The 24,504-nt window shown below is 42.2% G+C and overlaps 1 protein-coding gene across 2 annotated transcripts; it reads right to left on the bottom strand.

Annotated features, from left to right (window-relative positions):
- Positions 1 to 3,683: 3,683 nt before the first annotated feature.
- si:ch211-201o1.1 lies at positions 3,684 to 22,538 on the bottom strand. Of its 2 annotated transcripts, XM_073925674.1 has the most exons (14): positions 22,078 to 22,286; positions 13,940 to 14,107; positions 12,995 to 13,078; positions 12,404 to 12,517; positions 11,645 to 11,758; positions 11,363 to 11,519; positions 11,040 to 11,259; positions 8,295 to 10,050; positions 7,395 to 7,568; positions 6,780 to 6,950; positions 6,527 to 6,697; positions 5,826 to 5,999; positions 5,575 to 5,621; positions 3,684 to 5,253 (listed from the first exon to the last, which is right to left on the bottom strand). In XM_073925674.1, exons 3-14 carry the CDS (start codon positions 13,063 to 13,065, stop codon positions 4,727 to 4,729), a joined length of 3,696 nt encoding a protein of 1,231 aa, XP_073781775.1. In that variant the 5' UTR covers positions 13,066 to 13,078; positions 13,940 to 14,107; positions 22,078 to 22,286; the 3' UTR covers positions 3,684 to 4,726. The 2 variants fall into 2 exon arrangements, with proteins under 2 accessions (XP_073781775.1, XP_003200157.2); XM_003200109.7 differs by lacking the exons at positions 13,940 to 14,107; positions 22,078 to 22,286 and adding an exon at positions 22,308 to 22,538.
- Positions 22,539 to 24,504: the final 1,966 nt, after the last annotated feature.

The following is a 24,504-nucleotide window of genomic DNA, read 5'->3' as shown; positions in this document are numbered from 1 at the left end:
ACAAGCGTACCGCGCCAAAGCCCAAGTGTACCGCGCTCAGGCACACCTCTTCCAACCGGGCCAGGGCCGGCCAAGTGAACCGTGCTTGAGCCCGATTCAGCGCACTCACACTTCTCAAACGATCCGGGAAACGGGCCTGGGCACGGTACGGATGGCATAGTGTGAGTAGGCCCTGAGTGTGTGTTTGCGCTGGTGCTCATGTCTGCAGGATGTGTTGTCTCCTGTAGTGGGCGCTGCTGTGCTGTTAAACAGGACACACAGATCCTCAAATCAGCAGCATTTAGTGCTGAGCGCTGAGTCTGATTCACAGTGTTTCTGAAAGTAATGGACTGATGCTGGTCTAACACAGTCTGATATCAGCACACACATTATCCAGAACACACACGCACACACACACACGTGCACTTATCACTGCTGCAATGCTCTATCTGCAGCTGTTTATTCACTCAGAAACTGCATTATCCAGAGAGTCATTTATACACTGAATATACAGAAACTGTTTTCTTTTCCCCATGGAGTCTGAATGCATTAGTTCAGTGCAATCTTGTCTGATTTTTTCCACCTTAAGGAACACACACACACACACACAAACACACACACACCATCCGACAAACTCTTCAATCCAGAAGCATTTTCTAGACAAGCAAATAAATATAGTCTTGTGTCCAGAAATAATGAGTCAAAATGAAGAAAGTTTTATCTTAAATCAAGCAGAATAATCTGACAATGGGGAAGAAATGACCTTCAGTTCAGAATCAGGTTGTTAGGGTGCTGTCTACATTATCTGAAATTAAGAGTGAGACAAAAAAAGTCCTGTATGGATGTCATCTTTCATTGATTGATTCATTTATTTGTTCATTCTCAGCTTGGTCCCTTTATTCATCAGGAGTCACCACAGCGGAATGAACCACCAACTATTCCAGCATGTTTTACGCAGAGGATGCCCTTCCAGCTGCAACCCAGTACTGGGAAACACCCATGCACACTCATTCTCCATCATATTGTGTGTAAAGCAGAGCTCAGCAGAACACAGGGTGATTTCCCGGAGTCCAGATGAGTGTTCTCCTGCAGAGCGGGATGATTAATGTGTTGTGTTGATCTCTGGATCTGGAATAGACAGCCGGCTGAACTTTAATGAAGCGTCTGTGGGAAACTGAAGGATGAATGTTAGATCAGGAGCCACAGGATCAATACACCGAGCAGAATCTCATCTGAACGCTTTCACACACACACACAGAGCAGAGTTTCAGAGGAATCACTCCATCATTCATCTCCATCCGTCTGTCCATTAGCCATTAGAGTGTTTGAGCTGCTGAAGATGATGTCAGCATAGACTCAGAGGATTATAGATGTGGAACAGCGACAGGAGCCACATAGACTGAATAGTCTGAAAGTCTCAATAGACTGACAGAAGCAGATTAGTTCTCCTTTAATTCTTCATTTGGTTTGGTGTGCCCTCAACATGCAGCACAGGGCATTTTCAAGATTTTATTTTTTTTATTTTTAAATGAAGGTGGATGTGGACGAGGCCTGAGAGATGCAGACAGACGGGCAGTGACCGAGACTGACCGCGGCGAGTCTGAACTGTCCTCAAGGCTGCAGAAGTGAAGCTGTTTAAGGCACAGGTTGATGTCGGTGTGAGTGATGTCCTGTGGGAAACACTCCATTAGCAGACACACCAGCTGGCCAATCCCTCAAACACAGCTCCTGCTTGTTACCTGCGCTGATAACAGAGAGCCGTCGGTTTGCTTTGCTCAGATCCCGTGGACCTGAGACGAGCAGCTACTGCGCAGACACACTCCTGTCTGACAGAAGCGCTGACTCTGGTGTCTGCGGAGGGAACGAGTCCTAATATAGCTCTACTGAAGCGTCTGAACGTTGAGCGCTCTGACACACTCGCTGAGAGATCACACTTTAACAAGATCCAGACCCAGACCTTCCTAAGACCCCGCGACCCCTGCTGACCACAGACACTGACCACACTGGAGCTGCAGGAGGAGGAGTGCAGTCAGAGGCCACCAGCTCACTGTGGAGACCCAGAATGACAGTGGGAATACACAGCTTGCGCTACAGGTTTGCAGAACATTAAATATGTCGTTAAGAGTAGCTTACCTAAATCCAGCCAATAGTGTTTTCAGAAGCAAATATGGGAGAGAAAACTGCATTTCCTCCGGGTGCTCTGGTTTCAGTCCAAACACATGCGCTATAGTGGAACTGATCAACTACACTGACCGTAGTGTGTGTGATTGTGTGTGTGTGTGAATGAGTGTTTATGGGTGTTTCCCAGTACTGGGTTGCAGCTGGAAGGGCATCCGCAGTGTACAACATATGCTGGAATAGTTGGCAGTTCATTCCACCGTGACGACCCCTGACGAGTAAAGGGGCTGAGCTGAAAAGAGAATGAATGAATAAAAGTGATTTTCAGAAGCTCTAGAAAAGGTTGACATGCATTTGACCTTTGACCCTTCATCTGGTTCTGCACTCGGGCTAATGGAAGGGAACCTTATAAGTGAACTCTGTGTGAGGCTGTGAGCACCAATAACCGTAGTGTGCACTATAAACCACACGCTGAGGGAAGGGAAGAGACACAGATCTGACCTGCTGTAAATCTGCTCCTTCAGCATGGGGAGGCAGCTCAATGAAGCAGCTGTGTGTGTGTGTGTGTGTGTGTGTGTGTGTGTGTGTGTGTGTGTGTGTGTGTGTGTGGTGTCACAGTGCCGGATGAGTGTGTAACTCTGTGTAAAGGTAATTCAGCACCACAGGCTTGTGTTGTGTTCTGTTCTGCTCCATAATAAGCTGGAGATTAATCCAGCTCTGGTTAACAGCAGAAACAGGCATTACTGGCAAACACAGAGACGCAGATCATTATTAAAACACGTCGCCCAAAGCTGGAATAACGGAGGACAGAACATGACCATCATATTTCATCTCCATTCCTCTTCTCCTCCCTGCTGAAAGTGAATCTGAATCTGACTCTGGAAATCCAGATGTAGTTTCAGCATGAAGATTCACCTCACAGTTCACTTCACGATTTTCACAGTTTTGGTCTGAGTAAAGTCGAGATCAAATATGCGGCCGGCCGGAAGTGCGAGTTGCACATCACTATAGCAGCATTTTTATGGCACTGTTTGACAAAAACATTATATTTTTACAGTGCTGTGACGGTTGGTTTTAGGCTTGGGGTGGGGGTAGATGTTAATAAAATACAGTGTATTGGGCAGTTTAATAGATGGCATAAAGAATACTCGCTACAACTATGGTTTTTACATTACTGTGATTGTTGGGTTTAGGGTTGGGGTGGGGAAAGACATTAATAAAATACAATAAATAGGAAATATAATAAATAATTATCGTTAACTCCTGTCCGCAAAAGTGTCCAATCTAGCAACAATGAATCTCAGTCTGTGAATGTGTATTGTACTTCTCACACACAGCAGCAGGTAAAATCTGAAAACACTTTACAATACCTGAAGTGTTTAAGAGACATTGAAGTCAAGAATGAGGTGAAGTGACGCTGCAAATGTTTCTCAGGTTGTTTGATGTTTCATCAGTCTGTTCCTAGTTAAAAACCTATTTAGGTTTGGAAAAAATATTATTAAAATATTAATCTCCTGAATGAAACAGTGATTGAAAGGAATAAAGGAAGAATGAATCACATTTAATATCATCTTCTGCACAGTTAGTTTATTTTTGAAAGAAATGGATTTTTTTTTACAACTCGGCTGCTCACACTTAAACACTTGAAAACATGTTGCACAAACTTAAATTTATAAGATATTGCTTACCACACACACACACACACACACACACACACACACACACACAGTTTCAGAACAGAACAATTGAGAGCAGATTAATCACATGACACAATCAAATTTACATTTAGCATTATAAAGGGTCATATGTATATCAGCTGGGATACGCAACATAACAGTCAGAAAACTACTGAACCCTTTCACAATACAAACTAAAGGAAAGCTTTGGTACTTTGAACTGGTACTAGTGTTTTTAATAATAAACCAAGGTATAAAGTACAAAAAATAAATTAATTAAAAATGTTAGACTAAAAATACACAGGAATTGGGAATATGAACAGCATACATCAAACAATGACTGAAAGCAAACAACTGAAATGGGGTTTTGTGGAAATAATCAGCTAGCTACACTAAAGGATTTGGCCAAAGTCTAAGAACTAAACAAATTGGCAAAATAAATGGAAAATATAAGCGGATAAATCAGTTTAGTGGCTAATTTGTACGAGTTCAGTCATACAAAATTGTACGATTTTAAAAAGGAGGTGTGGGACCCAAATCCACCCCTAAATCCAACTGTGGGTGATGAGCAAATCATACTAAATTGTACGAATTAGATTGTACGAATTCATACGAGTTAGCAACTAAATCAAAAATTTACAAATTGCTGTAAGATTGTGTTGGAAAAACAGCTCACTAGTCAAAATACCAAGTAAGTTTATTTAATGTATCTGTTTATTCAAATCTTTCTGAAAGTTTGCCGTACACACACACACACACACACACACACACACACACACACATTTAAAATGTTTTTTTTTGTAAAACTCATTCTCAAGGTGCTGCTAAACCACAGAGCTTAACAAATCTTTTAAGCCCAGCTTCTTTTCAAACCCTGTTCTGTAGACATATGTATACGTGTTTCTGCTGAGTGACTGTAAGATATTTTTAGTTAAATGCAAACAAAGCCTAATTTACAAGCTGTCATCTAACAGAGTGACTGAGGAGTCAGGCATAAAAAGAAAGCCTATATATAAGGGGCTGGTGAATTCAGTGTGGTGTGTGTGCAGGTGAATAAGTGTGTCCTTGCAAATGCTGTAATATGACAGACTTCCTTGATACTGGTCCACATAAACCCCAACTCTGCTGGACTGAGCAAACACAGGTAGTTCATAATGGATTACATCATTATTCTGCCACAGTTTAATTCTGCCATTCAGACACATGAGACTAGGGAATGTGTTGTTGAATCCCATTAAATCCTCTGTTCTATCTGAAGTCTTATAGGCCACTCCAATGCTAACTCCACCTGTACACTTCACCTCAAAGTAAGAGCGGTCAGCCAGAGGCTCTCTGCACATGGCCTGTGGATACAGTGTGTATCTGTCTGGATGAACAGGATATTTCTGATGCTCTGTGGTTTCTGATATTGTCCTGTTGTCATTAGACACTATCAGGCGTGGATGAATTGTGTTTGGGTCCACTGTGAGCTGACAGGCATCTGTGAAAAACAGAGCATTAATTGTCACTGACTATATTATATCTTCTGTGTTTTGAAGCACTTCTGAATTAAAGCACAACCAAACAAGAAGGTAAAAGTATAGCTGGAGAGTTGAAGTTATCAACCGACTATTTACTGGTTTGTTTAAAATAAATATTGAATACTAAATGTTATAATTGGCATAACTGCAGTGTGGCTGTTCATACCAATGAGGTCTAGTCCGTTGCTTCTCACTTAATGTATACTAGTTTTAAAAATAAAATTAAAATAGACTGAAGTAGTTCTTGTTTTTTCTTCTTCTTTTTTGCATTGGATACTTACATTTCCGTAGACCTGGTTTCATTCGACACTCTCCTCTTTTCTTAACACTGTGGGAAGAGAAATACTTTTTAAATACAAACAACTGCTAAACGAGAAGAAATTAAAGAGGTCATGATGTGGAAATGTATTTTTAAATACAGAACCTTGTAAAAGCATACTATCCAATCACAGTATGTTCATGTTGTCAATCCAGTAGATCCATTTACTCAAGATTTATATATTTAAGTACTATAAAACAGTTGAGCACATACTGTAGTTTCTCCAGTTTACAGTTGGGATCCTCTTTTTTAGCAGTGAGCAGCTTCACTCCCGAGTCTCCAGGATGGTTGTAGGTCAAATCCAGTTCACTCATGCAATCAGCATTTGAAGTAAGAGCTGAGGCCAGTGAATTGCAGCCCACCTTTGTGATCATACATCCTGACAGTCTGCAAATAATATTTAAAAGAACAGAGTTTTCACTGCAACACATTCAAAAGATTTTAAATACCTAATTTGGCAGACACTTTAATAAAAGCTGCAATAAATTACAGAAACAAACAAAAAAGATCATTGCATCATAGCTAGGTAGCTAAGATGTCTAAGCCTGGCTGATGTTGTCACTGAACTTTGAGGCAGGTTTTGTGTTCATAGTGATTATAAACGAGGGAAATTTCCATCCTCAAGCACACAATCATTAAACCACACCCTGACTGTATAGCTACATAATTACACAACTTAATATCTCATTAGCGAAACAACACATGAACATGCACAAGGCATACCTAAAATGACTGAAAAAAATGTTTGTGAAAAGGTTGTCTGCATTTTACAGTTCCTGCCAAAATCCAGCAATTTCTAGAGCCATTGAGCAGGAGTGTATGTACCAACACCCCGCCCTCCCCTAACCCCCGATCAACTGTTGACATTTTGTGCTAGTATTACGATACAGTGGTAGTGTTATCATCATGCTTACCCCAGTTTCTCTAATCTACACTGTGGATCCATCAGTCCTGTTGAGAGCAGCTCCACTCCAGAATCCTGCAGGTCATTGCCTTTCAGCTCCAGCTCCATCAGGTGTGTGTTAGATTTCAGAACTGATGCTAGATGTGCACAGCTTGCCTTTGTGAGACCACAGCGCTTTAACCTGCAGAAATAGATTGATTACATGATAGACCAAATTATCTAGTGACACATCTAAATGCTCTCACAGCTAATGCAATACTTACACAAGTTTCTGAAGTTTACAGTTTTGACTAGTAAGCCCAGCACAGAATTTATGAACTCCATCAGTTATCTTATTGTAGCTCAGATCAAGTTCTGTCACTTGTGAGTTCACTGATTTGAGAGCCAAGGCCAAATTGGCACAGGTTTCTGATGGGAAAAAACAGCCAGCCAACCTGAAGTGCAGAAGCAGAAGATTAGACACGGCAAATAATCAGTGAGCAAACTCTTGTGTTCATATTTAACTGATGGACTCTCTAACTGTTGAAAGAATAGCACCAAAACAATAAGGAATCATTATATTTATCATATATTATATATTTATATATGTCTTGACAGATACATTTCAGGTCACAGCTGTAGGTCAAAGAAATCACAATAATTATCCAGTGCAATTTTAAGACATTCTGAGGGTAAATAGGTTTGTTGACCTTTTCGCTAATGTGTAATAAGAGACATGAGAACAACAAATTGTTTGCTGATTATCGTGGCTTCCACAGAAAGAGTATAAACTTGTTTGTTATAATTGATAATTATATTGCACTATTGACCAGAACAAGATTCTAAAATAAATAGGTTTCAAAGATGTAACATACATACTAGCTACACAGAAAACTTGCCTCAGTTTCTTCACTTTAGAGTGTGGACTCTTCAGTCCATCCAAGAGTGTGTTCATTCCAAAGATGTTTAGTTTACAGTTGCTCAGATCCAGCTCTGTCAAAGGAGAGTTGACTGACTTTAAAGCTGAGGCCACTAATCCACAGGATGCAAACGAGAGATTACAGCAATTCAATCTGTAAACAATAAGACATATCTTATAAATGTTTTATATTATTTAAGAGTAAATGGGAAATGTTTCTGTAAGACTAGGGCAATTCTAACAGATATTTTATCCCTAACCCTAACCCTTGTTTTACATGGTGTTTTAATAATGCATGCAAACATAGTGTTTTGAATACTCGAAGACACAAGAGTATAAGGTTAGGGTTAAGGTTTTCGAATTTGCATGGGTGCCATGGTGGCTCAGTGGTTAGCACTGTCACCTCACAGCAAAAAGGTTGCTGGTTTGAGTCCCGGCTGGGTCAGTTGGTGTTTCTGTGTGGAGTTTGCATGTTCTCCCCGTGTTGGTGTGGGTTTCCTCTGGGTGGTCCTGTTTCCCTCACAGTCCAAACACATGAGCAATAAGAAAATTGAATACACTAAATTTGTTGTAGTGTGTGAATGCAAGTGTATGGGTGTTTCCCAGTACTAGGTTTTGGCTGAAAGGGTATCTACTGTGTAAAAAATATGCTGGAATAGTTGGTGGTTCATTTTCCTGTGGTAACCCCTGATAAATAAGAGACTAGCTAAAGGAAAATGAACAAATGAATGGATGAATGAATGAATGAATGAATGGATGTCCTATTTGCATTTATTTGTATGTGGATTTTGCACATGTGAAATTTAGTTTTAATTCTGTAATTTTTTTTAATATATGCACTGCTTCACAAATACTGTATGATTTATCAATGTAAACTGACCTGGCCTTTTTGCAGATCCTCAGCACCGGCAGCAGTCGTAGCTGGTTTGACTTAATCATGTCAAACTCCTCTATTTCCTCCCCGGACGTCAGGTAGACATAAGCCAGGGCTGACCACTGCTCAGGATCCAGCTCGCTGCCCAGCAGTGTTCCTGATTTCATGGCAGCCTTTATTTCTTCAACTAGACTGTTGTCGTTCAGCTGGTTTAAGCAGTGGAAGAGATTGATGATTCTCTCTGGTGACTGCTCCAGCTTGACCTTCTCTTTGATGAAACTCACAGTGCTGCTGGTGTCCACACGGGGTTTACAGGAGGTGTCTTTGAGAAGATCTTGCAGGAGATTGAAGTTGGAGTCTACAGAAAGACCCAAGAGGAAGCGAAGGAAAAGGTCGAGGTGTCCATTCTCACTCTGTAAAGCTTTCTCCACGGCAGTCTGATGCACATCACACAGATCAACACTGCTTCTAGATTCATCTTTGAGAAAAACATTTCTCCCGTCATTAACGCAGGTGAAGTGAGCGTATATCGCTGCCAGAAACTCCTGATAGCTCACATGCAAAAACCCGTAGAGCTTCTCCCTGTACAGTCCCAGCTCTTCTCTGAAAAACTCTGTGCACACGGAGTACTCCGAGACTTTACTCACATCAATGCCACCTTCTCTCAGATCCTCTTCTCTGAAGATCAAATCTCCCTTCTCCATTTGCTGGAAAGCCAGCTCTCCCAGTTTCAGAATGAAGGTTTGGTCAAACTCAGAGAGCTTCTTTGGGTTATCTCCATCAGCTCCATTGAACTTCTTGTGCTTGAGACTGACCTGAAGGAGCAGAAAGTGGGTGAACATCCCGGTCAGAGTTCTGGGTAGTTCTTCTGATTGTCCCTCCCTCATGATGTTTTCCAGCACCGTGGCAGATATCCAGCAGAAGATGGGCATGTGGCACATGATGTAGAGGCTCTGGCATGATTTGATGTGTCTGATGATTTCATCTGCTAGTGTCTGATCGCTGATTTTCTTCCTGAAGTAAGAGTCTTTTTGATCATCACTGAACCCGCGGATCTCTGTGACCCGATGGACACACTCAGGAGGGATCCGGCCGGCTGTGGATGGTCGTGTGGTAATCCAGAGGAGAGCTGAGGGAAGCAGATTCCCCTTGATGAGATTCGTAAGCAGTGCATCTACAGGAACCTTCTCGTTTATATCAGCACAGTAAACATTCTTATGGAAATGAAGAGGATACTGACAGAGCTCTAACCCATCTAAAATAAACAGCACTTTCAGATGTTGAAGATCTGCTTCTCTCAGCTCAGGAGAGTACTGATGGACCAGCTGAAGAAGACTGCAGCTCTCCTCTCTACAGCTGAGGTCTCGGAAGGGGAGATGGATGATGATCTCTATATCTTGGTTTGCTTTTCCCTCTGCCCAGTCTAGAATGAACTTCTGCACTGAGACATGCTTGCCGATGCCAGCTATGCCCATCGTCAGGACTGTCCTGACTTGTGTTCTTTGTCCTGGAAGTGTCTTGAAGATCTCATCACATGCATATAAAACCTCTTGAGTTGTTCTGCTCTGAGAAATCATTTCATTCCTCAGCACCTCGTGCTCATTATTGATCTCTCCGCTTCCACCCTCAGTAAAGTACAGATCTGTGTAGACCTCCATCAGTAAACTCTGTTTACCATAGGATGAGTTTCCTTCATTGATATTTTGACATTTGTTTTTAAGCTTTGTTTTATTTGCATCTGTGATTTTTTTAAGTGGATTGGCTAGGAGAAAGAAGGAGGATGTTCAGATGCACTGAAATTGCATAGATAAAAACCTTAGCTTGAATGTAATCTCAACAAACATTTAAATGCAACACTTTTCTTTATACTCTCATTCTTCATCAGCTGATCTCAAATATTTATAACCTTTCCCTGTGTGCACAAAAGGCCTATTTCACTTAAATATTATTCACACATTTGACTAAATCTTTGATCTTGAGCAATTCTCCTTTGCTGAAATATTCCATCCACCTCCCAGATGTAGCATATCAAGATGCTGACTAGACACATGCGTATTGCACAGATGTGCCTTAGGCTGGCCTTAATAAAAGCTCATGCTCAAACTGCACAATGCCGCAGTTGAAGTAATGAGAGAGCATGCAGTTGGTCTGCTGATTGCAGGAATGTCCACCAGAGCTGTTACCTTTGAATTGAATTTTAAGTTCTCTACCAAAGAGTGTCCAAAACTGTGGCATTGCAGAAAATTTGTCAGCAAATCAAACCAGTAATAATAAATCCATGGCCAGCATACTCACTGGAAAAGACACCAGTTGAGCATATTTGGGATGATCTGGATTGGTGTATACAACACCATGTTCTGGTTCAGGCTAATATCCGGCAAGGTCACACAGCTGAGAGGAGTGGACCAACATCCACAGGCCACAATCAACACCCTGATCCACTCTATGAATAAGATGTTGCACTGCCTGAGGCAAATGGTGGTCAAACCAGACACTGATTGGTTTTCTGCCCCCTCCTCTCCTCTTACTGCACATTTTAGAGAGGCCTTTCATTGTGGCCAGCCTAAGGCAGAGCTGTGCAGTGATCATGCTGTCTAATCAGCATCTCGATATGCAACACCCATAAAGTGGACAGGTAAACCCTCTTTGAGAGAAATATGCCTTTTGTGTACATACTGTAGAATAACGTTTTCAATCTTTGAGTTTATACTTTAGGTGTTAATACTTTTGTTGAATGTAGATGTGCACTACCTTTAGTCTGGAAATGCAGTATGAGTCTCAGTGCTGCCTCTCCTCCAAAACTCCTCATGATGTTCTCAGCAGCCTCAGACACACTGAGCTCCTCTGACTGAGCCCCTAAGCATCCTGCGTAATCCTCAGAAAGCTCTCTTTTAAAGGTGTTGAAGTCCTCACTCCTCATCTTCTCCATAATGTGTAAAAGCATTGACTGACTGTCTGGAACATTGAGTTTCTGCAGTGAAATGAAGCAGTGTGCAAAAAACCCACAATATTAATCAAACATGAATTACATCATTTCATGCTGAACCACAGAATGGATTCAATGATGAACCTACCGCAGTGTAGGTTTTCCTGTGGCCTTGGTGCTCCTCCTCAACACAGATGCAGCAGATGTGGATGTTATCGGTCTGGCAGAACACATCCAGAGCTCTGTGATGCCGCTGACAGACTCTATCAGCAGATGTGGACACTGCATGGTCATCCACAGATTTCCTGCAAGATAACTTTTCCTTAATTTAATACTGTACAAATGTTGTATTATCTAAATATTATTCCAACAATCACAGCATGTGTTCTGCAATTTCATGGTTATTTAAAAAGGTTTCATTGGACCAAACCTTTCTGTCTGTTTCTGTTCTCCCGAGATGAAGTCCAGTGGTGGAGTGATTGATCTGTCACTCTTCATGGACAGATGTGATGCTGTGGAGGATTCAGCTCTCTCTTGTTTAGCTCTATTAATAAAAACACACAGATATCTTTTAATAATAATTCATCAGATTTATATAGCACTTTTCTGAGCACTCTGTGTGCTTTACAGATATGGGCAGGATTTCCTCAACCACCATCAGTGTACAGCATCCACCTGGATGACACAGTGGCAGCCCTTCTGCTCCAGACCACACACCAGTATAATGGTGGAGAGGAGACAGATCGATGAAACCAGTTAGAAGATACTGGAATGGTCTGAAAGTTGTGACTGAATAAGACCAGTTGGCAAGTTTGACTAGGATGCGAGGGACACACCCTTATTCCTCTCAGGACATCCTGAGATTTTTAATGTCTACAGAGACTCAGGATCTTGGTTTAACATCTCATCCAAAGGACAGTCACTATACTGGGGCACTAGCACCCACACAGACCACAGGGTGAGCAACCCTTGCTGGCCTCACTAGCAGATCTTCCAGGAGCAATCTAGTTTTCCCATGTGATCTCTCATACAGGTACTAACCAGTCTCAGCCTGCTTGACCTCAGTCGGTGACCATGGGGGAGCTGAGGAGAGCCAGCTCACTTCTCATTTGTCACAGGTAAACAATTATGTTTATCTTTACAATGGGAAGAGAGTTTTAGTTTTCCTCCAAGTGTATTTAGAGCTAACCTTTCTGTGTTCCCCTGTTCATCCTTTCTGAAGTCCAGTGGTGGAGTGATGGATCTGCCACTCTTCATGGACACGTGTGATACTGTGGAGGAGTCTGATTTCTTCTGTTCATGTCTAAAGTGGGGGAGAAAAATTGTGACTGAAATATTCCACAAATAATCAGTTTATCTGTGTGTTTCAGATTTAAAGATGAATATTAAGACTTCACGATAACAGTATATGCATAATGATGTACTAATATATAAACTAAAAATGACTTTTATAAACTAATGATGAGTTAAGGCATGTGCTAATCAAGAAATAACATTAACAACAACTCGAGATGCAGCTAATTATTGTTAGTCACATGTGTTCTTGTCTAAATAATGGCGACCTTAATTACTTGTACATGACTGTTGATTTATTAATTAACATTTTAGTTTAAGCTAAATGTAACTCGTGTAAGACAGCAAATTATCCTGTGCATTTGTTTATATGGCAAAACACGTCTGACTCTACTCTGGGGCCTACTCTCTTTTCTTTGTCTCTCTCTCTCAGGTAACTTTATTTTACATTTGTGCGGTGTGGAAGTATATGATTTCGTCATCTTACTGTTCAGCTTGCAGGTCTTCTGGACTGCTCCCTGTGGCAGGAGCATCATCACTCTTTTCAGCACTCATCATGAACTAATGCAGCCTGCCAACACAAGATTCCACAGTTATACACAATATCCTATACATATATGCACACACAATTATATAAATTGTACAATTGTGGCCTCAGTTTCCTGTTCTTAGCTGACAGGAGCGGCACCCGGTGTGCTCTTCTGCTGCTGTAGCCCATCCGCCTCAAGGTTGGCCGTGTTGTGTGTTCAGAGATGCTCTTCTGCAGAGCTCGGTTGTAGCGAGTGCTTATTTGAGTTACTGTTGCTGCAACCAGTCTGGCCATTCTCCTCTGACCTCTGGCCTCATCAACAAGGCATTTGCGCCCACAGAACTGCCGCTCACTGGATATTTCCTCTTTGTCGGAGCATTCTCTGTAAACCCTAGAGATGGTTGTGCGTGAAAATCCCAGTAGATCAGCAGTTTCTGAAATACTCAGAGCAGCTCGTCTGGCAGCAACAACCATGCCACGATCAAAGTCTCTTAAATCCCCTTTCTTCCCCATTCTGATGCTCGCTTTGACCTGCAGCAGATCCTCTTGACCATGTCTACATGCCTAAATGCAGTGAGCTGCTGCCCTGGCTGATTAGAAATTTGCATTACCAAGCAGTTGGACAGGTGTACCTAATAAAGTGGCCGGTGAGTGTGTATGTGTGTATCTGTTGTCCAGTGACTCCCATTGCAACATTCAATGCACAACCATAAATAGAAAACATTTCAATAGTAAACACTTGTGTTGTATTTTCAAAAGTGAGTTTCACATTTGACGGAATTCCCCTGACGCCTAAGGCACCTTCACAATAGTCCATTCACAATACAAGTGATGGCCCTTACAAAAAGTGTAACCATAGAGATTCTCATTTTTAGTCAGTGTAGCCAAAAAGAAAATGCACACCTTGATATGTGTCTTCTTCTAAATGAATTGATTTCTATATGAATATAAAGAGCAGTTTGATCTCAGCTCCATAAATAAAAGAGCAGTGTACTGTATGCACTGCTGTCGGTGTTTTTTAGACGGTCTCTAAACATGTTGTTACGCAGCTTGTTCTCAGGTATTATTGTCCTGCATAAACAGACAGATTTTGTGCACATAAACTTTTGCATTTTTTACTAAATGATGTATTTGACCTGCATGCATGAAAAAAAACAGGGAAAAAAAGCAGAATGTGCAAAAATGAAAGTGAAATTAATTGTAACCCACTTCGACAGTTAAACTGTCAAAAACACCCACATGTAACATGTGTAACGGGGGAAAAAATGAAACTGTGAATTAAGTATGAATGGTGTCAAAATGCTTGTTTTTGTTAAAAATATCTGTTCTAATTAAATCAAAATCCTATGTTCACTGTTAAACTGTGTAATACATCATGGGGAAAAACAGACACCTACAGGTGAGAAAGGGGGTATAATGGGTGGAGTCAGCCGGCCATTTTGTGAGTTCACTTGTTGTTCAAGAGCTGTTGAGAGTGATTTTTTTCTGATGACCAGCCCTTGTACACTTATTGTCTGTGTGGAGCCCTGTTTTTTCTTTTGGAGAACACTATAAAGTGAACTTGTTCAGGTAAACTGCTTCCGCGTGATCATTAAAAAAAAAACATATACGAACTAAGAGGGGTTACAATGGTGCCGTGAAGCCCGTTCGTGATCGACGCGACGCTGAGTGCAGTGTGTTGTTACTGTGGCGTGGGGCTCGGGTTACCAGTGTGCTGGTTGAGCTGTTTATAAGCTACACAACGCAGATCATCGAGGGATTGACGAGAAGCGAGTGTGACGGAGCCGTCGCGGGCTTCCAGCTTCACGTGAAGATCGTCGAGCGATTAACGAGGAGCGAGTGTTACGGGACCGTCGCGGGTTTCCAGCTTCACGTAAAGATCGACGAGCGAGTAACGAGGTGCGAGTGTGACGGGACCGTCGCGGGCTTCCAGCTTCACGTGAAAATCATCGAGGGAGAGGCGAAGAGCGAGAGTGACGGGGCCGTCGCGGCTTTCCAGCTTCACGTGAAAATCATCGAGGGAGAGGCGAAGAGCGAGAGTGACGGGGCCGTCGCGGCTTTCCAGCTTCACGTGAAAATCATCGAGGGAGAGGCGAGGAGCGAGAGTGACGGGGCCGTCGCGGCTTTTCAGCTTCACGTGAAAATCAACGAGGGATTAACAAGGAGAGTGTGACGTCGCAGGCTTTCGGGTTCGCGTGAAAACCATCGAGAGACTGGCGGAGTGCATCTGAAACACCGCGGGGTTCTGATGGACGATTTGCCTGCTGTTTAAGGACGTTGCGATTGAAAAAAAAAAAAAAAAAGAAAAGAAAACTTTCTTTTCTGACCAGCCTTTGAGCAACGGGGATATCGACGGACTGCAGCTAAGTGACTGTTATTGACTGAATCTTTCCTGATTAGTTTATTTACTTTTTGAGTTTCATGATAAAAGTATTTTCAAATGGCTGAGGGTGGTGCAGATAGCTGGTTGTTCGGGGCTGGGCGGGGAAAATACCTGATGCAATATTCTAATGCTAAATTGGGGCAGAGTGGAATGAAAGTTAAGTCCGATGACCATTCAGTGAAAGAGAATTTCATGGCGCATGATGTCAACCAAACTTTCCCTGTCACGTCTACTCCTAAGCCAGGTAAATTGGGGACATCTAGTGATCGTGATGTGGGCGATCTTAATGTTTTAGTTGAGGAATTGGGTCGAAAAATTGGTGAATCAGTTACTGCTAAACTTCTATCAGAGGGTGGATTCGCTGGGAGCTGTAACAAGAATAGCACTTCGAGTTCCCAATGTGCTAATCTTGATTTATCACAGCTGAATGTCATCTTGAAATCAGATGAAAAAGAACCGCCTGTGTTTAGGGGCGACAATCTGGGTAGATGTGATGTCCAAGAATGGGTTGACATGATGCAGCTCTACCTACAAAAAAGAAATGTTGACATTCCTAATCAAGCAGACGAAATAATCAGCCATCTTATGGGTAGGGCAAGAGATGTTGTAAAAGTAACTTTGCGCAGTAACCCTACGTTAGACTACAAATCACAGCCAAATTTAATATACAGCATACTTAAGCAACATTTCAGTAACGTGTCATATTCTAGTATGCCACTTGCTGATTTTTACGGCACGTTACCTAGATACGGCGAGAACCCTGTTGACTACTGGCTGCGACTGAATAAAGCAGCAGACATTGCTGACGAGTGTCTCAGGGCTCAGGGTAGGTGTATGGACAATTTGAGTTCTGAAGTTGCAATGATGTTTGTGCGAAATTGTCCAGACACTGATTTAGCGCGTACTTTTAAAGTGCGGCCATTAGAAAAATGGACCGCAAAGGATGTTCAGGAGCTATTAGACAGTTTCCAGCGTGACAGCAAGTCGAGAGCAATTACAAACGAATATGCGATCGGTCAGAACGCGCAGATTTCTTTGCACAGCTGCGAACATGTTAATGCTGGTCCTGAGCCTGTGCTAGCATGTTTTAAGCAGGGACCCAGCGTACCTAATGACTCAAAACCCGATACAAAAGATGAGTCTAGTTTGAATCGGATGGCTGATATGCTGACACAGCTGATTGACATTTTGAAAAAGAAGGAAGAGAGCGTTTCAGAGTATGTGCCTGCAGGTAAAATGCGAGAAATGACTGCAGTTGGGCGAAAAAACTGTAGAATTTGTGGTGACACAGCGCACACTACAATTGACCATTGTAAAACTCATCGTTTGTGCTTTAGGTGCCATACTGCTGGTCATTCCAAACGAGACTGTACAAAGAAATTCGCTACTACACGGTTTTCTTCAGATTCACCTGGCGATCAGGAAAACTGAAACACCCGCATTCGGAGAGGGGGAGTGTGGGTGTTGCAGAAAATTCCCTCGAGGTGGATACTGATTTCGAAGCTTTGTTTCTCTCGTTTAAGAATCTTTGTCCCGACTCTCAGAAAGTCGTCTTTCAGAATACACAACGTATAGCTTGCTCAGATACACTCTTCTACACACCTGTTCTTATTAATGACTCACTCACTGTTAGCGCCATGTTGGACACCGGCTCTATGGCTTGTACTCTGAGTGATTCGGTAGTCACTAAGCTAAGGGAACATGGTGTCCTGGATACTGTTACGGAAAAAGAAACTGATGTCATCATAATAGGATGTGGTGGCAAACGAGTGTTCCCAAAGAGTGTAGTTGAACTTAAACTGGATGTTTATGGCTGTGATGTTATTGTCCCATGTCTTGTCGTTCCAGGCCAAGATGATGACCTCATTTTGGGGACGAATGTCATTAAGTATCTCGTCCACAGACTGAAGGGTTCTGACAGATATTGGGAATTGATTTCAACCCCCAGTGGACCTAGTTCAGAGGGTGACGAGTTTTTGTCGATGCTGGCTGGTATACGTCGCTGGAGGGGTGAAACAGTTCCGGATGTTGTCGGTACAGTAAAACTTCATAGTGCAGTCACGCTTTCGCCTGGTCAGGAACATCTTGTCTGGGGGAAACTACCCGCTAAGTCATGTGGCCAGGTAGGCAGTACTGTGATGGTGGAACCATCTAGAGTCCATTCTGCTTCTAAAAAAGTTTTAGTTGGTCGTGTAGTTTCTCCTCTTTGGGGCGACGGTTGGATACCACTAAAGTTGATTAATCCTAGCGACAAGCCAGTAACGCTGAGGCGAAACACTAAAGTAGCCGACGTTTATCCTTGTATCGCTTTAGAGGATGTGTGCGAAGCGTCTGAGTCTACTGTGCGGCTTTGTGTTCAGCAGTCAGCAGTTGAGCCAGATAGATCCGATGCACCTAGCAGCAGACTTCAAAAGTGCGGTTTGGAGTCTGTTGACTTGGATGCATGTGAAGTTTCAGATTTTTGGAAGGCGAAGCTGTGTGATTTAGTGCTTGAATACGAATCCATTTTTTCTAGACATTCTCTTGACTGTGGCGAAGTTAGGGACTTTGTGCACAGAATTCGCCTAGTTGACGAAAGACCATTTCGTTTACCTTTTAGGCGAGTCCCCCCTTCGCAGTATCAGAAGTTGCGCGTCGCTCTTAATGAAATGGAGGAGAGGGGCATAATTCGAAAGTCCGTTAGCGAATTTGCATCGCCTTTGGTTTTGTGCTGGAAAAAGAATGGCGATTTGCGCATTTGCACGGACTTTCGTTGGCTTAACGCGCGTACTGTGAAAGATGCGCACCCTTTGCCCCATCAGGAGGATTGTCTTGCGGCACTCGGTGGCAATTCATTTTTTAGTACGATGGACTTAACTTCTGGATTCTATAATGTTCCACTGCATGAAGATGACAAAAAGTACACAGCATTCACGACGCCGGTAGGGTTGCACGAATATAACAGGCTACCGCAAGGCCTCTGTAACTCACCTGCGAGTTTCATGAGAATGATGACTAAGATTTTTGGGGATCAAAATTTTTTGTCTCTGTTGTGCTACTTGGATGATTTAATGGTATTTGCACCCAGTGAAGAGGTTGCCCTACAGAGGCTCGAAATGGTTTTCGGAATGTTGAAAAAGCACAATTTGAAATTGTCTCCAAAAAAATGTAATTTTTTAAGGCGCTCTGTAAAATTTCTTGGTCATTTAATCACAGAAGAGGGTGTGTCAACGGACCCTAGTAAAGTTGAAGCAATTGCTAATATTACTTCTGTAGATTTAATGTGCCCTGATGGTGCAACCCCGTCGGTTAAGAGAATTCAGTCCTTTCTTGGTCTCGTCATGTGGTACCAAAGGTTCATTGAGAATTGTTCGTCCCTTGCACGGCCACTTTTTGCTTTGACTAGTGGAGTTAGGAAGGCCAGAGGAGTGGGACGCAGAGGGGTTTCTATAACTAGAAAGCTTACTCCCAATGATTGGTCTCCAGCATGTGAGGCAGCTTTGTCTGCATTGAAAGAAGCCCTCCTGTCTAATGTAGTCCTTGCACACCCTGACTTTTCTAGACCTTTTATTCTTGCCACTGATGCATCAACTGAAGGGTTGGGTGCTGTGCTTTCGCAACTGAGTCCTGGAGAAAACAGGGCTCGGCCCATTGCGTTTGCGAGTAGATCACTGTCCAGAGCACAAGCCAGATATCCAGCACATCGTCTTGAGTTCCTCGCGCTTAAGTGGGCTGTATGTGACAAGTTTAGCCACTGGCTAAAAGGGCATCGGTTCACAGCTTGGACAGATAATAACCCATTGACACACATTTTGACCAAACCTAGGCTCGACGCCTGTGAACAAAGGTGGGTGGCTAAACTCGCTGCCTTTGAGTTTGACATCAAATATGTTCCAGGGTCGAAGAACACAATAGCTGACACTTTGAGTAGGCAACCTTTTGTTGACAGTCGGGTTAGCCATCGCATAGTCAGGGAACCTTATGAAAAGCTTATTGCAGAGTCAAGAAATCATACTTGCGCTACTGTCCAGGATCTTTTCAGATTGTCCAATGCCTGTCAGCGAGTGGTTGGCAGTGCGGAGGTCTCGGCGGATGCTTGTGATCGGATGGGGGTTGCTCCGGACGTGGATGGGCCGGGTAGTTTTTCGAATGCTGAGGTGGCTGCTGTTTTCTCCAATCATCTTTCTTGGGATGATGCGGCGAGAATGCGAACTATTCCTTTGGTTGGATTTGTCCAACAAATCACAGACGTTGGATTTGATGCTCTTCCCTCATACTCTCACCAAGAACTAAGAGACAGTCAACTCCAGGATGAACATTTGCAGAGGGTGATGTTCTATGTTGACCAGAAACGTAGGCCTTCCAGGCGTGTGCGTATGGGAGAGCCTAGTGTTGTACGGAAGCTTTTAAAGCAGTGGGACAAACTATCCTTGGCTGACGGTGTCCTGTATCGTGTTTCAAAAGATCCTTTGACACACCATAAACGTTTCCAATTTGTAGTGCCTCCGTCACTCAAAGATGAAGTGTTGAGGGGTTGTCACAATGAGGCTGGACACCAAGGGCAGTATCGTTCTCTTCACCTTTGCCGTCAGCGTTTTTATTGGACAGGTATTGAGCAGGATGTACGTGAGTATGTGAAAGTGTGTAGTCGTTGTGTGCTTGCGAAGACACCGGAGCCAGAGGGACGGGCTTTCCTGGAAAGTGTTAAGACCTCTGCTCCGCTTGAATTGGTCTGCATTGACTTTTGGACGGCAGAGGATTCACGAAATAAATCAGTTGACGTATTAGTGGTCACCGACCATTTTACTAAGCTTGCCCATGCCTTCTGTTGTTCAAACCAATCTGCTAGGTCGGTGGCAAAGAAGCTCTGGGATAACTATTTCTGCTACTATGGTTTCCCAGAGCGTGTTCATTCTGATCAGGGTGCCAATTTCTGTAGCGAGCTAATCAGACACTTGCTTGAGTTCTCAGGGGTTAAGAAGTCTCAAACTACCCCATATCACCCAATGGGGAATGGCACCGCTGAGCGATTCAACCGAACATTGGGAAATATGATCAGAACTCTTGAGCCTCGACCAAAGCATGACTGGCCTCAGATGCTTCACACATTGACTTTTCTTTACAATTGTACCTCACATGAGACTACCGGATTTCCTCCCTTCTATCTAATGTTCGGCCGTGTCCCAAGACTACCGATTGATGTCATCTTTAAGAGTGTGTTGAGGGATGATCTGAATGTTGCTCTTCCCAAGTACGTTGAGTCTCTGAGTAGGGACTTGAAGGATGCTCTCGCTGTTGCAAAGACTAATGCTTCTAAAGAACAGTCTCACCAAGCCCGCGTATACAATCGCAGAAATAAGGGTGTGAATATTGAAGTTGGTGATAGGGTTCTTTTAGCCAACAAGAGCGAGCGTGGCAAACGTAAACTCTCAGACAAGTGGGACAGTGTAGTGTATACTGTGGTTGATTGCGATCCTAAAACTCACATTTACAAAATAAAACACCCTGTGTCTGATCAAGTCAAAGTTGTGCACAGAAACCTGCTTTTGTGTGTCAATTTTCTCCCTGTATGTGACGCTGTGGGAACAAATGATGATGGGAGTGTGATTTCTGTAGATGATGGCGTTTCTGATGGATGCTCAGTAAGTTCTGATGATTCAATGGACAATGGTGATGGTCTTGTCGTAGCTGACAATGTTTCTCACATGAATGAGTTGTGTGACATTTCCAACTCAGCTGAAATTGTTGATGTGCCGTCACATAATGCGGGTTCTGAGAATACTTCAATGGATTCTATGATTCTTCAGGACGGACCTGAAACATCTAATGCTTGCGATCCTGATTTTGTTCCTAATGGTAATGTGGATAGCACTGAGTTACCGGGTCGCAGATCAAGGTTTGGCAGATTGTTGAAGCCAGTAAATCGCCTTATTTCTTCCATGAGTCAACAGACCTTGTTTAGTTCAAGAAAACAAAGTCTGGGAAAATGGTCCTTTTCAATTGTTAGTTTGAAACATTGATATGTCAGAATTTTTTTTTGTATCTGTCTCTGTAGAAAACAAGTGAAATGAATTGCAAGTGTGATGTGTTAAAGGCACGTCATTTGGGTCATGATCAGGATAAGTGATATGCGCAGCACTTTTTCCTATCAGTTCTTAATTTGAACAGATAAAACGGATCAAAAGCTTTGTGCTAAGAATGGCAATTCTTGGTTAATTTCTGCATTTTTGTGTTTTCTAAGGTTGTCGCATTTTGTCACATTCAGTGGGGGAGAATGTAACGGGGGAAAAAATGAAACTGTGAATTAAGTATGAATGGTGTCAAAATGCTTGTTTTTGTTAAAAATATCTGTTCTAATTAAATCAAAATCCTATGTTCACTGTTAAACTGTGTAATACATCATGGGGAAAAACAGACACCTACAGGTGAGAAAGGGGGTATAATGGGTGGAGTCAGCCGGCCATTTTGTGAGTTCACTTGTTGTTCAAGAGCTGTTGAGAGTGATTTTTTTCTGATGACCAGCCCTTGTACACTTATTGTCTGTGTGGAGCCCTGTTTTTTCTTTTGGAGAACACTATAAAGTGAACTTGTTCAGGTAAACTGCTTCCGCGTGATCATTAAAAAAAAAACATATACGAACTAAGAGGGGTTACACATGCAGGAAGCGACATATCCTTACATGTTTTGTACAAATGCTATTGTCCGACCTAATTAAACACAGTGTTCACATCCAACTGTATCAGCATATAACATTTATTTGCATTTTTTCTTAACCCGTTTGCCGATGACTTTCTGTTTACTGATTTTTACTACATTACCAAGCCAACGCAATAGATCAGAAGCACACGTCTTTCGAAAGAGCTAAACGCATCTTCAACACAGCAGCACAAGACATTACTGACCGATTACCTGCTGTAATACCGCGACATCTCCTGAACTCGTCTGTCTGTCCTCTTAGCTGATTCACAGAATCTCTCTCTCTTTCTATATATTCTTTCTATAAATTCAAAATTACTGTGGAGAAGGCAGCTGAAGTGTTCACAATAGTTTCACTTTGGGTTTTATGATGTGTCGCAGTTAAATATTCTCCAGGTGGGGGAAGAGCTTCCGTATCCACAACAAAGGCTCATGTTAAACTCTAATGTTTTCTACATGGAAACTATGCTGTTTTTCCATTATAATCCACTTTTATAATCACAACGGAAATTGAATTTGATTTTTCTTCTTCTAAAGAAACTGCATATAACAGGTTTTATTTATTTAATGAATTAATTATAATGGAAGGAATAATAGCAAGTTAATATGCATCTTTAAATCTTTTTAAATTGAATACATGTGTGTTGTTCTATGTAACACTATATTAATAATTTACTCCAGTGTTTATCTGCTTAAATGTCTAAATATTTTTGTATTATGGTTTCGTACATTAAATAGTTATGAGATTATGGGCGGGACTTCAGCAGCAAACAGCCAATCGCAGCGCTCAAAACATACATATCATGACTGATTTTTGCAATGATGAAGATTAAAATATGTGAAAATATGAAGACTTTATGAACATTTTTACACAGAGATGAAAAGAGCTGTCTATAAAAGAGCAGAGCTGAAAAAAACAGCTTTATTGGCCAAGAGAAGTTAGTTTATGTTTCATATATGATATTGTTGGTATTGTTGGTAACATGGTATTGACCTTGTTCTTCAGCAATGAGCAGACGCTCTCACTGAATTCGTATTGGCTTCATGAATGAGCAGACGCAGCCATTGGAATCTTATTGTCTTATTGACTCTCATCCACTTCCACTGACTTCTACAAAAACAGCTCAACTCACATTCTGTTATTATATTCCTCTTCTTTTCTGCATTGCAGAATGTGGACAACACAGAGACTCAAAAAAACAGACTGTTTATGTTTGTTTTGTTTTTTGTTTTTTATCTAATGATTGAAAAATATAAGTAATGTATTTTGAATCTGTGTTTTCACCTGTATATATTTATCATTTAATATCAATGAAACTTTGGTTGGACGGGTTTGACCATGTCTGGTATACATTGTTATTGTATTTTTTCATTCGTTCAATCAATCAATCATGCACACATTAATGCATTCATTCATCCACTTATACATTCATTCATTCATTCTCCAGATTTGACCCCAGAAGAGCCTCATTAGCTCTGCGAGTCCTCTATAGTCTGCGTGTGATGTTTGTAGAGATGAATGGATGACTGTCTCTTTCTCTCCTCTGATAGTCTTGTGTGTCCCGCATGAAGAGTGTTTGTTTGTGACTCTCCTGCCCTTTCCTCTCCTCCATTTAGACAGCCACATCAGCACAAAGACAGCAGGAGAACAGAGCCATTCCTCCAGGGATGATCATGTCAGAAAGCAGAGGGTGAAGGGAGAGAGATGACAGATAAACCGCAGCGTTCCTGATGGAGAATCAGCTTCTGTTCAACTGTTCACCGTGATGAGTCTGTCAGAGCACAAACACTCCACACCTTCACCATACTGCAGAAACCTCACTGCATAACATCAGCCAGAGCAGTCCACATTTCACTCATAACTGATATAGGGTTTTCATCAGTGGCTCAGTGGTCAGCACTGTGGCCTCTCAGCATAAAGGTCTCTGGTTTGAGTCTCAGCTGAGTCAGTTGGTGTTTCTCTGTGGAGTTTGCATGTTCTCCCCGTGTTGGTGTGGGTTTCCTCCGGGTGCTCCGGTTTCCCCACAGTCCAAACACATGCACTATAGGGGAACTGATCAACTACACTGACCGTAGTGTATGAGTGTGTGTGTGTGTGTGTGTGTGTGAATGAGTGTTTATGGATGTTGCCCAGTACTGGGTTGCAGCTGGAAAGGCATCTGCTGTGTTAAACCTATGCTGAAATAGTTGGCGGTTCATTCCACTGTGGCGACCCCTGATGAATAACAGACTAAGCCTAAGTCTAATGAATGAATGAATGAATGAATGAATGACACACTTATTCACCCTGCTTTGATATTGTAATTATTTTTTAAATATCTCCCCAAGTGATGTTTATCAGAACAAGGACATTTTCCTTCCTTCCGTATTTTTGGAGAAAGTCTAACTTTTAGTTTTTAAGTTTTATGTT

This window comes from Danio rerio, chromosome 16 (assembly GCF_049306965.1).
Source record: "Danio rerio strain Tuebingen ecotype United States chromosome 16, GRCz12tu, whole genome shotgun sequence".
Classification (NCBI taxonomy): Eukaryota; Metazoa; Chordata; class Actinopteri; order Cypriniformes; family Danionidae; genus Danio; species Danio rerio.
The sequence above is the reverse complement of the archived record's forward strand: the minus strand, read 5'-3'. Positions and strand labels throughout refer to the sequence as shown.